We start from the raw sequence: 13454 nt of genomic DNA on the forward strand, positions 1-13454 counted from the left end.
ACATATCTGAGGAGCTAATGAAGAAGAGTCAGTTTTCTTCAGGAATGTGGTCCTGTAGAGACTACTCATCCTCTGGCACACAGTCCTATACCCTTGCACATACAGGCAACATTCAGTAGTGGGTTTAAAAGCAGAGTATATCAGACTGGGACAGAAATGCGGTTATGAGAGCAGATCAAAGAAGGAAGTGAGTAGAAAGGAATGAAGGGATTTGATCAACATGATCAACACATATTATATGCATGTATGAAATTCTCAAGCAAAAAAAGTCTCTCAAATAATAGTGTTAAGACTTTTAGAAGTACACTTAAAAGAATCCTAATTCCCAGGAATACTGATTTATTGTCCCTGAATCTCAAAGAATATTTGAAAACCCTGAGAAACTTATTTATTTCACTGTATCAATTCTAAAATGTATCACTGATGCTGAATAAGCAAACTAAAAAGGGAAAGTGTCCCTCAACCTAAAATACACTACGTGACCTGTCCCTTTCCTTCAGGTATAATCCGATAGTTGTTCTTCAGTATCTACCTTTTTCTTTTTGTGTAAGAGCTGAACGCCCAAATTTTGGCCTGGTCCACAGTGATTGGATGAAGACAATCTTGCTAGTTTCCTTTGCTAACTCAAGTTACTAAGTTTTGTTTAACTTTTTAAAGTAAGCATATGACAAATTCTGTAAATGTCCATAAAGACAACAGAGTGTGCTGTCTGCTTTCTACCATCTGGCATCTGGAACTGTTAGAATGACCAAACTCTGGCAATGATCTTGAGCCATATAGAAAACTCTGAAATAGCAGACATACACAAAGAAACAAAACTGTTGCCTTGAAGTTTGTGGTCATAAAAGAGGAAATTGATTACTTACTGTAAGACCACTGTTTCTCTAAACCTGTATCTAGCCTAACCTGATTCTGACTAGCATGTTGCCTACTCAACTTCCTATTTCATGACATCATCTCCCCACTGCTCTCCATAATTAGCTACACCAGCACACCAGCCTTTTAGTATCTTCCAGTAGTTATACTTCCTTTTACCATGAAGCTGTTATTAGTCTGGAATAACCCTCAGCCTCTTCCTCTACGTAATACCTACTTAACCTACAGTTTCAGCTGAACTACTTCTTACTCAGAACAGATTGTGCAGACCTCCTCAACAAGGTCAAATCCTTTATCTATTTATTCAGCAAATAACTCCTCAAAAGTTTGACTCCTTGGTCCAACTCTACCTAGGGGGTCTTGAAAAGTGATGCCTGGGAAAGATGCCTTTATATAGGGCTTTGTGCCATACTCATATTCTAACAATGTGCCTTAGAGTGGGGACTCTGGGTCAGCATTATCAGCTCTGTCTCCTATGGGCAGAAGACTAAGGTAATCTACATGAAAAACCAATGAGATCTATAAAAACCATTACCACTACAAATCAGTCAGAATCTCCCTGAAGACAATACCCTCCATACTGTCAATATGTGTTGAGCGAAAAGTCAGTACAGTCTGTGACACCACAGCAAAAATATAACTGCAAGTTCCACCCATGGAACTTTTCTGGATTTTGCTTCACACAATTCTCTCCTTTATTGATTTTGATCTATATACCAGTTCTAGTAAACCATAGCTGGTGAATGTAACACCTTTTAGTGAAGTCCCCGAGTCTTTCTAACTATTCAATCAATTCTCTCCTAAAAGGCAGAAGAGATGTAGTCAGACAAATAGAAAGGAAGTTAGTAATCATGCCTTAGCTGTCAGTAACATGACAAGTTTGTACAATAGTAGTACTGCAATGTAATGCTTCAGCCTTCAACGTATGATCACATCCAGTTCAAATTCAATTTTTAGTTTTCTGAAAATATTCCTAAAAGCCTATATACTCTTCACTGAAAGCCTTTAAGTCCTTGAAACATAAAATCAAGGATGATGTATTTATATAATAATTCTCCTCACAGGCTCACATGAAACATAATATTGGGAAACCATTAATTTGACATCTTAAAAATAGTATAATAATAGTACAATACAAATAAAATAGTAAATTATATTAAGATAAAAATGTAACTCAGGGGGCTGGACAGATGGCTCAGTTGTTAAGAGCATTAACAGCTCTTCCAAAGGACTAGAGTTAGATTCCCAGCACCTACATGGTGGTTAGCAACCATCTGTAACTTGCTGTGGGATGTCCTATATGCTGTAAACATATGTTGCGATGATTGATTGATAAATAAAAATGCTGATTGGCCAGTAGCCAGGCAGGAAGTATAGGTGGGACAAGCAGAGAAGAGAATTCTGGGAAAAGGAAAGCTAAGGAAGAGACGCCAGCCTACTGTCCAGGGAGCAACATATAAAGGCAGCAGGTAAAGCCATGGAACATGTGGCGACATATAGATTAACAGAAATGGGGTGAGTTTAAGTGTAAGAGCTAGACAATGGTAGGCCTGAGCTAATGGCCAAGCAGTCTAATTAATATGAGCTTCTCAGTGATTATTTTATAAGCGGTTGTGGGGTCCATGGGGCTGGGCAGGTCTGGAAAAAACTTAAGCTACAATAACTATAGTTCCAGGGGATCCAATGCCCTCTTCTGGCCTCTGCAGACAATGCATGCATGTGATACATACATATACATCCAAGTAAAACACTCACATACAATTTTTTTAATCTCAAAAAGTATTCTTATAAAAAGAATGAAAAAAGAAATAAAATGAATAACTAAGAAAATAATCAAAGAATACCAGATCAATTAATACCACTATATAAATTCTTACTATAGTATCATCTTTTTTGTATCAAGTACTCTCTTTACCAACAGCAAAGTCTCTGGTCAAGTATTAGTAGCACATATTTGTAATCCCAACACTTGGAAGGTGAGACAGAATGCCAAGTTCCAAACCAGTCTATGCTACATAGTGAGATTACCCGCCCTCCCCAAAAAAAAACCACACCAACAATAAAACCTACTACCACAACAAAAACATAGTTAGGCTTGATTAAACCACACATCTTAATCATGTCTTGGTGTTAGTGGGCCAAATTTCTTTAGTCCTGCTAGTTTTAGTTACAAGCAATTCAGTCTCCATTTACTAGATACATACTATATACCATGTACTATATTTTAAAACAAAATTCTCAGCTCTCAGATTGACAGTCTAATGTGGAAGAAACAGCAAATACAGACATAGAAAGAATACAGAGAGAGAGAAACATAAAGGAAAATATAAGAATTTAACAGTGGCCTAAAGAAAAAATATAAAAATTTAACAGTGGCCATCTCTGAAGCAAGAACAATGAACTCTTTCAGTTTCAATATATTTTTTAAACACTTACAATGTGTATAATAGATACATAGTCTACTTACTGATTAAATGAGTCAAACTACTAAAAGTGGCTAGTTGTGGTCAGTGTGAGATTATAAAGATATTTATGTTCATAATTGTAATTCCATACTATTAGAAAGAAGTGATTTTTAACTCAATAATAAAAGCATATTTTCCAGAAAGAACAAAGAAATTCTAATTTCTCTTAAAGCTATGAAATTCGGAAATTAAAGGAAAACAGAAAAAGACCAAAAATAAATAAACAAATAAACAGAAGAGAAAAAAGCAGACAGGTTACCAAAGAGAGAGCCTGATCTAACAGGTATGAGTGGAAATAATGTATTAATTTTGTACATGACAGAAACAATCACAATTTTTAAACTAAATAACTTTTTGGCTTGGATTTCAAACACTGATCCCACTAATAAATTAAACTAACTATTCTCTTTTTCAACTTTTCCAAACAATGAGCCAGATATACAGAGGAATTCTAATGTAGATTTAACTTTCTTCTGATCACTGTATAAACAAGAGCAGTTCTCAAAGTGTGACATGAATCTCTACGAAGAACAAAGATCCTTTCTAAGCTCAGTTACTTCTATTCGTAATTCTAACTAGCATAGTTTTTACCTTTTCCCTTGCTTTTCCACTTGTTGATGGCATAAAAGCTGGGTGGTGGTGGCACACGCCCTTAATCCCAGCACTGGGAGGCAGAGGCAGGAGGATCTCTGTGAGTTCGAGGCCAGCCTGGTCTACAAAGTGAGTTCCAGGAAAGGCGCAAAACTACACAGAGAAACCCTGTCTCGGAAAAAAAAAAAAAAAAACTCTGAACAAGCCGTAGTTTACAAATTTCATGACATTATTTTTCTAATAATATAGAGAATGACTTTAACAAATGTGACTTGCTACAATCCTCAGTTCAATCAAATCAACATTTAAATGAAGCATATAAACAGTAAGTTTTCCAAATAAATAGCATTGCTATACAATCATGTAGAATCAAAAATGACAAAGGGTAAAATAATCCAAAGGAATTTAACAGAGCAAAAGGCCCATATCACAAAGCAACTAACGTTTGTTTTTTGTTCTTGAAGCAAGGTCTTCTGTGTAGTCCCACATGAGCCTGTACTCACTATACTAACCAGTCTGGCCTCCAACTCAGTTCGACCTGCTTGTTTCAACCAGTTCAACATAACTTTTAGAATAACACTTCTAGAGTTCTCATACAGTGTCAAAGAATATCACAGTTACCTAAAAAAATTTTTACTCCTTCTAACGACACACATATTGAAGTGTAGATTTTCTTCACTTACTTCAAACAAAGCAAACCAAACAAAGAGAGACTACATGAGGAAACAAAAGAGAATCTATGTGGCAATAACCCAGGTATTAACACATTTAAGATGATTAAAACAATGAATTTTTTTAACCACTTTCAAATTCTGGTTTGGTAAATACAGCTAAATATTCATTTAAAATATGTTATTTGAGGCTCACAAAATTACTTAGTTATAAAATGGCTGCTTGTTATGGTAGAGGCCCCGAGTTTGTCCGCAAGCTACTTACATTAACATGTAACAATCTTGTTAAATTTTAATCCTCTGATCACTTCTTAAATGCCTCAGTTTTACTGTATAATACATTAAATACTAAGAGATAATCCAAAAGTAATTTCTGGAAATAAACTTTAAATGTGTAAAGGGACCCACAACAAAAGAAAGTACTAAAATAGACTCAAATACATAGAGTCCTTTGGCTCATGCAATTTTTCAGGGATCTATAGACCATACCTGCTTGGCAAAAAATATTGTTTCAAGTCTGGAGTCCTGAACCACAGAGCCCGCAGGTTCTTCTCCTGGTTGCCACTTGAAAAGAAATATTAGCCCATGAACTGGCCTACAAAATAAAAAACTAAATTAGCAACACCAAAGCCATATCATCAATATATTAAGTCATAGTCAGCTATTTAACAAAGAGAATACAAACTAACTAAATTAAGTGAATATAAAAATTTTTAACTAAAACAGTCACTTATAGTCATTAGAAAGTTGGCTTGAAACTAAAACCTAGATCATTTAGAACAGAATTATATAAAGTTGTTTTCTCAAATCTGGAGGCAATGCTTTTTTATCTTTTATCAATTCACTTTACAAAATAGAAAAATAACTGAGTGAGTGTGGTAGCACATGCCTACAAACCCAGCACTTGGGAGGTAGAAGGAAAAAGGCCAGGAGTTTAAGGCCAGCCTGAGCTACATGTGGCTCTGTCTTAAAACAAACAAGGGAAACTGAAAATAAAGAACATTTTAAAACTGGAAGCTATTCATTTACATCAAATTCCAATATGTACAAATAAAGCTCCTATAGGGTGTTTATATAAAAACAGCTGACAGGACACACTTGCATGATTATTGAATTTATGTAGTCCTCAAACTACAGTCTGAATGGCTACTGCCATCTCAGACGTAATGAAGTCACTCGCTCTTAATGAAACATGGAGTCATTATTTAAGATTTCTTATCTTTGACAGCTTCCTTCTCAAAATTAAAAAAAAAAAAAAAGAATCCTTTACTATATTTTAAAATACAGTTCAAATGACACCTCTTGACCTTTCCTAATTTCAACCAGAATGAGTCTCTCATCTCTTTCTATGAGGAAGATAAAAGCGGGAGGAAGAAACTCATTTTTTTTCTTACTACTACAAACAGTTAGCAGCTGTAAGCACCCATTTCCCCCTTTATTTACTTTATTAGTGACAAAGTCTCACTCTAGAGCCCAGGTAAGACTTTACTATATAGCCAAGCTGGCCTCAAACTTCCTAACAGTCCCTTGCCTCAGCCTCCTAAACTGAGATTACAAAGAATGAGGCAGCAGGCCCAGCTGTCATTTGCCCTTAGAAAAGCCCATTTCTTGTCCCCATTGGAAGACTTGAAATGAAATGAAATGAAAACCCATCTGGTCCTCCATTTGTAGCTACAGTCAATGTTTCCTGTTGGTTTGTTCGTAGAGACAGAATCTTACTACATAGTCTAGGCTGGCCTGGCCTAGAACTATCATCACTTGCCAGGATCAAAAACAAACTAACTAACTAAATGTACTCAACCTAGAATAATTCAAGTAAAAGGAACAAACAAATCTGAGTGTTTTTACAAGTGTGCTGAAATGTAGGTAAATACCACTAAAACTCCACTTACTTTAACTTTTCAAAACTCTCAGGCTCTAAGCTCCATATTTCTTCTACTTGCGCTCCTCGGCAACCTGAAACAAGAAATTATCTTCTTTAGAAAACAAATAACTCATTTTCTCCTTTACCAATAAATAATGCACTAACTAAAAGAAAGACACATGCCAGGGCAACACGACATGACCTATGAAAAAGGTGAAGCTGTTAACACGCCAAGTCCCACTCTGCTTCGTTTCCCAGTGACTTACTGTGAAGGCACGGGAGTGAAGTTTCAAGAGTTTGTTCACACTGCATCAGCGCCCTGTGACCTCTGCCTTCTAATGCATCTCAGTCCCTGGCTCTTTTTGTTTCTTGCTGTCCTTAACTTCCTTTTTAAATCAGTATATACTTTCTTCTTCCGTGAAAGAACAGCACTTAACTGTAACACTCAATCTTTAGTTTTGATACATTCCAAGCATATATATTCTACTAACCTCTTTCCCTAGCCCAAGCACACTCTTCTAGACCACTGGTTTCCACATGGTTATTTGCTCCCCTGGACAGCACAATGTCTATAGACTTTTTTTTTTTGGTCACTAGTCTGGAGAGTACGGACGACTTACCACTGGCATCTAGTAGGAAGAGATAATGATAAACATCCCACATTACACAGGACACAAATTATCTGGCTGGGTGAGATAATATATCTCTAGTTTCAGGTACCAGGAAAGCTAAGGCAGGATAATTTGAATACAGTTCAAGGCCAGCCTAGGCAACATAAGGATGTCTCCAGGATTATCTAACCAATAGTGTTTTAGCTCCAATTAAGAAACCTCATTCTAGAAGCACCATAGCAGTCATGTAGTAGGCACTCAGCCTCTTACTTGCTAAATTTGAATCCTGGCTCAACCATTGACTATGTATGACCATTTTACCTCTACATCCTCAGCCTCATGCAACTGTTGTGAGACACAAATTAGAGAGAGAGTAAATAAGACGTATTTATATAGTGCCTAACACTGAAAGCCACCAGATGTTAGCTAGTACTACAATACATAAAAATGACTATGCCTACCAGTGTCTCTTGTATGTAAACCGTTTGGGATAGACACTCTCTAATACCTACAGAATATGATTAACAGATGAGTATTCAGGATATTAAGTTGTATGCCTGAATTCCCCTACTAATTAAAACCCACATTTGCTTGCAGCTGTCTAGAAATCTAATATTCCTGATTATTTTCAAGTGAGTACTGGAAAACCCTTCAGACCTCCTATAAAAAAAAAACTATTTTAATGGTTCTCTAGTTCAATGGCAAAGTACCTACATTCAATCCTTAGCACAAAACACAAGTGTAAGCTCAAATTCCTCATCTCATGTTCCTTGCTGAATTTATGGGTATGAGCTACCACACCTGGTTGTCTTGAAGCTCAAACTTGACAAAAAAGGTAACAAGTTTGAGCTTTGCTTTTCTCATACGCATACAAATCAAAGTCAGTATCTGTTTTGTCTAAAGCAAAATAAAAAGAAAAAAGAAATGTTTTACAGTTATACACAGAGGAGGGAAGGGGGAAAATGCCAAACACAAAGAACTTAAGTCTCCTAATATATATTAAATAAAAAGTTGAGGAGAAAAATCAGGCAGTAAAGTCCCTGCACACAAGCAGGAGGACTTGAATTTGGATTCCCAGTTCCACAAAAAAGCCTAAGAGGGCAGGCTACCGTAACCTTAAGCTTTGGGAGACAAGCGAGTGGCAAAAGACATGCAGATTTCTGGAGTTTATTGCCCAGCTAGCTGGCCTAGAAAACAAGTGAGATCCAGGTTCAATGGGAGAACCTATCTCAAAAACTGAAGTGGACACTAACTAAAGAAACCTCTAGCCTCCACAAACATGAACACATGCATACTAAGCACACACATAGACACACAAAGTTGAGGGAAGACTTTTCAAAGTTAATGAACTTCTAATATTTACTAAATACTTTTTGTAGTACGCCCTGGCAAGGACAGACATTAATAAACCATTGTAACACTTATAAGCCCTATGATCCAATAGATAACTACATACAAATCAAAGACAGAGCAGGATGCATATATGAAGGATACATGGAACATATTCTACAAGACAGATCATTCATTACTACTACTGTTTATGAGAACATTTTCATAAGTAATTGAACTAAATCCTATACCGTATGATCATCTGTCATCCAAAGCAGAACACTCTTCTAAAGAGGTTCTAAAATTAAAATGACAGAATTTTTTAAATATTTATGCACTAACATACTATGTTGGTACAGTTAGTTCTAAGAACCATAAAACTCCAAATCTAATTTCAAAAATATTTTCCTTTTCTTTTTCCCCCCCTTAGAGTTTCACTAATCAACTGAAGTTGACCTTGAACTTGTGATTCTCCTGCATCAGCCTCCCATGACTGGCCAAGAAAAAAAAAATGTTTCGTATGGTCTGAAGAATGATTTACAGTAGTCATACATCTGGTTTTGAATGAGTGCTTTTATTAAATATATAGCAAGTCAAAGTAAATGAACAATCAGTAAGTTACAGGTAGATAGTAAAACATCATTAAATTGGCTTCAACTTCTCCAGTTAGTTTCTGCTGGATGCTGTGAATGTTGTGATTTGTTCTTTTACCTGGAAGCCTCACTGGAGGGGGCATTCTGCTCTGCTCAGAATTCTCTGGGGAACTCCAGTCAGCTACCTCAAAGGGACTTCCCCAGTGGATTTCCACTGAATGTTTTGAGAAGCTGATTTGATGGTGTTTTGGTTTGGGGGTTTTTACGATTTATTTATTTTATTATTTTATGTGTTTTGCCTGCATGTATGTATGTGCACACCTGGTGCTTATAGAAGTCAGACTAGAGCACTGGATCCCCTGGGACTGGAGTTACAGGCAGTTGTGAGCTGCCATGTGGGTGCTAGGAATGGAATTCAGGTCCTCTGGAAGAACAACTGGTGCTCTTAACTGTCCAGTCAACTTAACTCTTCAGCCTACGATGACACTTATTCCAAAGTGTTTATTTTTTAACTGTACGTGTGCATACGCACAAGTTCAGGGGTCCTTGGGACCAGAAGGATCCCCTGGAGTTGGAGTTATAAGCAGTTATAAGCATACATGTTCATAACCACTGAGCTATCTCTCCAATCCCCATTTGATGTTTATCTCTCCATCTTTTGCTATGTGTTTTCTTACTTTAGCTTGCTATATACTTAATAAACTCACATATTCCAAACCAACAGTATAGCTATCAGGGATGAATCTCCAAACTGTAGAGAAAAATAATTTTCTTAAAAATACACACAGAGCACCCTTCCCTATGAAAAATACTTTGGTGGTGTTCTCCCAAAATGCTGCGAGTGCCTTAAACAACTGCTATGCTATCTTCTAACAGATGGCTTCACAACAATATTTCATTCTCTTAACATCACCAAGTCAATCAAAAGCAGTAGGGATGACTCCAGTTTCCACATCCCCCACTAAAAAAAAAAACAAAAAAAACACTCCCATAAGTTTTCCTAAACCCCATTCTCAGTTAACCCACTGTATACATGATCACTGTATACATTATACACATGCCATGTGGCTGGTGATGTGAATACGCAACCTCTCTAAAAAAAAAAAGGACTATACAATTTGAACTTAACTAAGAGCCTTAACTTAGAAACTCATCCTTTAAATGAACCAGTGTTGCCTGGGGGATCCCTATAATTATAAACAATACTTATAAACCTCCCAAAACTAAATTTCTTGTATCAAAGCCAAGTATTAACTTATCTCTTTCCTCAGCATAAAGTAAAATACACCTTAGATGTGATCACAGGAGACCTAATCTCAAGGAACTACGTGGGACCCAAGTAATTCATATTTGTATTAAGGCATGGGCCAGTAGTTATAGATGAGGAAACTACACCAGACTTCCTCTCTCATGGCAAAGACCTCTGTACCTTGCTACACCTGGATCAACACAGTGAACTAAAAGTATATACAGAGTAGATACTAGCCTAGTCAATGTTAGTAAGTTCATTTCAAAGAAATCTGCAGTAGTATTCATAATGCAAGCAGACGTTTCACTTTCAAAAGAATTAACTCCCAAACCCTATTGTAAATACAAGAACTGGGCAGGAAAAAGATGGAAAAAATTGGAATAAAGTTGAGTTTTCCTTTGAAGCAGATGATATAAACTACCTCCATTTAACTTTTTGCAAAGTTCTTCTACATTAGGAACCAACCCATTAATAACTATTGCTTTCTATTTAATGCGTGGAAATGCATTCTGTATTATTACTCTAATGTCTAAATTAATTTCAAATGTGTACGTGAAACTGAAAACAATAGCTGGTTATGAACTACATTCTTTCTTTTTATTGTGTATGTGTGTAAGAGTACTAATGTGCACATGCCACAATGAGTGTGTGGAATTCAGAGGACAACTTTCAGAGGGGGTTAGCTCCTTCTACCATGGTTTCTGGGGACGCAACTCAGGTTATCAGGCTTGGGCAGCAAGCACTTTCTTATTTTATCACCAGCCCTAGACTGCAGTATTAACTTAAAAATAAATTTACTTGGGCCACTATCTCTGAAAGCCAACTAACTTTTTAAATGATATCGGTTAAGATTCTGAAGGTCGTGAGTGGTGGTGGCACACACCTTTAATCCCAGTACTGGGACGCAGAGGCAGGCAGATCTCTGTGAGTTCAAGGCCAGCCTCATCTACAAAGTGAGTTCCAAGATAGCCAGGGCGCAAAGAAGCCCTGTCTCGAAAAACAAACAAGATTCTGAAGGTAAAATTTATCACTAAACCTGCAAACACTTCAAATTCAGTAGATGATCAAAACTGATCTAATTTTTCTTTCCTCTCAAGCCTAGTCTTCTAATTGCACTTTATTAGCCACTCAGGCTAGTAACTAGTCACTTCTGTCTCTTCTTTCCTGCATTCAGTAAACCAGCAGTCTTGTTAATTACTTTTTCTTTTTGTGTAGGAGAAATATACTACCACTCAACCTCTGCTGCAAGGCTGACAGCCCTGAGAACTCCTCATGTAATGTAGCATGTTCTGGATGTATTCCTGCTCCAAAGGGAAGGAGGAGAAGGTACTTCCACATGCAACTTGAAATTGAAATACTATGTAAACACTAACTCTACTTCCTCTGTAGCCCATGACTTAATGTCAGGCCAATCTCCCACAGACTTACCATTTTCAAAACGATTTTCTCATCTCATTTTATCATAATAACTATGAACACTATAGGCATAATCAATCTTAATCACAAACTAATTTTATTTTAATAGTTTTGACCTCCATTCAAGTCTTTTTTGGACTAAGTCCCCAGTGACTGCAGGACAAGCCAATCTATACAATAGAGTATATAATTTAGCAGGACTTTACCTTTCCATCCAAGATCTAGTCTCTTCCCGCCCATTCATTATACCATGTTTTAGTGACTTTGCTAGCTGCTCCGTAAGCTACGTTCAGATAACTAAATTGAAATTATGCTTCCTTTTGCTCAGCTCCTCCATGATCTATATGTCTAAAACACTTCCTGTATACTCATAATGTAAGAACACCTATTACTATAGTTTGAACTCTCAGTTCTTCAGAGCAGCAATCCGGTTAGTCACATTAAAATTTCCCAATCCTTAACCATATGCCGGAGGTACAGTTGAACATATGCTAGGTAATATTCCAAATACTCAGCCATGTACAAGAAACAAGATCTACACTAATGTTTGCTCTATCTCAGGTACAAATTTTAATAAAAGTTGAAAAATAATACTTGAGAAAAAATTAAAATGGAAAAAAAAACCACAGAGGCTGGGAACATGAGGAAAGTAAGGATAAACGTCCTATTGGTTGACTGGTACGGAAGGAAATAAAGTCGGAAAGAAATTCAGAGGTAAGCATGTGGCCTCTAGGCGAGAGCACTACCTCAAGAAAACTCACTTCACCGGAAGCCAAAAGGGAGGGAGTAAAAGACCCTGGGGCAGCAGCGTGCAGGCCGGCGTAGTCGGCATCGGTGGCGGTCCGGAAGAGGTGCCCACACATGAAAGGTGAAACTTCTGCTTTGAGAAACTAGAATCTCGAGTTCCCGGGCGCCTGGGGCCTCAGACACCACCCTGGAAAACACACGCCCTATAAGACCGGCTGCTCCGCACGACCGACGGCCGGGGCGATGCACCTGACCCAACCGGGGACCGGGAGGCTCCGCAGGGAAGGGACAGTTGGAAAGGACAAGAGAAGCACGGAGGAGATGCGGAGGGAGGGAGGCAGGCAGGGAAGGCAGACGCTCGAGTCCGTTCAAGTCGAGTCCCAAGTCCGGAGAAGACGGCAGCGCACCAGGCAGAGGGGGGTGGGGGGTGGGAATCCTTGCCCCTCGTGGTGTGGCTCCCCAGATCACTGCGTAGACGCGGCTGCCCCGGGGCCGAGGACGCGGCCGCAGAAGCAGCCCTACTTTCCACGCACGCCGACTCCAGTCCCTGCAGTCACTTCTCCGACGCCGGGCGCCGGTGGCGGCAGGTGAGACCACCTGGCCCAAAACGCGGACCTCCTCCCGGAACCCCCGGCCCAGGGACGGTCCCCTTGGTGCTCACCGAATCCTTTAATGAGCTCGGTGAAGACCCCGGGGTCGCTTTCCATGAGGCACCACTCCCCGGCATTGCTCGTCATGGCCCCGGCCACACGCCGCCCCCACTCACGCCACACCGCGCGCTCTCCGAAGCCCCCGAGCACCAGCGGCCGCCACCGACCGGCCGCGGACCTCAGCAAAACCCGCCGCCGAGCGTCAACCCCACGTCACCCCGCCTACTTCCCGACAGCCTCCGGGCGCCGTCACCTGCCGCGCGACGGGGCGCGGAAAGACGCTCTAGCCACCCAGGAGACGTCGACACGCCTCCTCCTCCTCCTCCTTCTCCCTCCGCCTCCTCCTCCCTCTCCTCCTCCTCCCTCTTCCTCCTCCCTCCCCCTCCTCCTCG

At 39.1% G+C, this 13454-nt stretch overlaps 1 protein-coding gene and 1 non-coding gene across 6 annotated transcripts in view; both read right to left on the bottom strand.

Moving 5' to 3' along the window:
* Uchl5 (ubiquitin C-terminal hydrolase L5) overlaps positions 1 to 13295 on the bottom strand; it is a 35010-nt gene extending 21715 nt beyond the window's left edge. For 3 of the 5 annotated variants that reach the window (XR_003736182.2, XR_003736181.2, XM_028884619.2), the window contains exons 1-3: positions 13074 to 13279; positions 6496 to 6559; positions 5093 to 5198 (exon numbers count right to left, since the gene is read on the bottom strand). Coding sequence is in view for 3 of the 5 variants with exons in the window: in XM_028884619.2 (XP_028740452.1) it covers positions 5093 to 5198; positions 6496 to 6559; positions 13074 to 13149 (246 nt within the window). In the remaining 2 variants the exon portion in view is untranslated. Of the gene's footprint in view, positions 1 to 5092; positions 5199 to 6495; positions 6560 to 13073 lie in introns of all 5 variants that reach the window. The other 2 variants (XM_028884618.2, XM_028884617.2) reach the window with 1 other exon arrangement.
* On the bottom strand, positions 11457 to 11591 carry LOC114703763. Its single transcript, XR_003736184.1, has one exon. It is a non-coding gene; the product is annotated as a small nucleolar RNA U109 (small nucleolar RNA).
* Positions 13296 to 13454: the final 159 nt, after the last annotated feature.

Source organism: Peromyscus leucopus, chromosome 15, assembly GCF_004664715.2.
Source record: "Peromyscus leucopus breed LL Stock chromosome 15, UCI_PerLeu_2.1, whole genome shotgun sequence".
NCBI lineage: Eukaryota > Metazoa > Chordata > Mammalia > Rodentia > Cricetidae > Peromyscus > Peromyscus leucopus.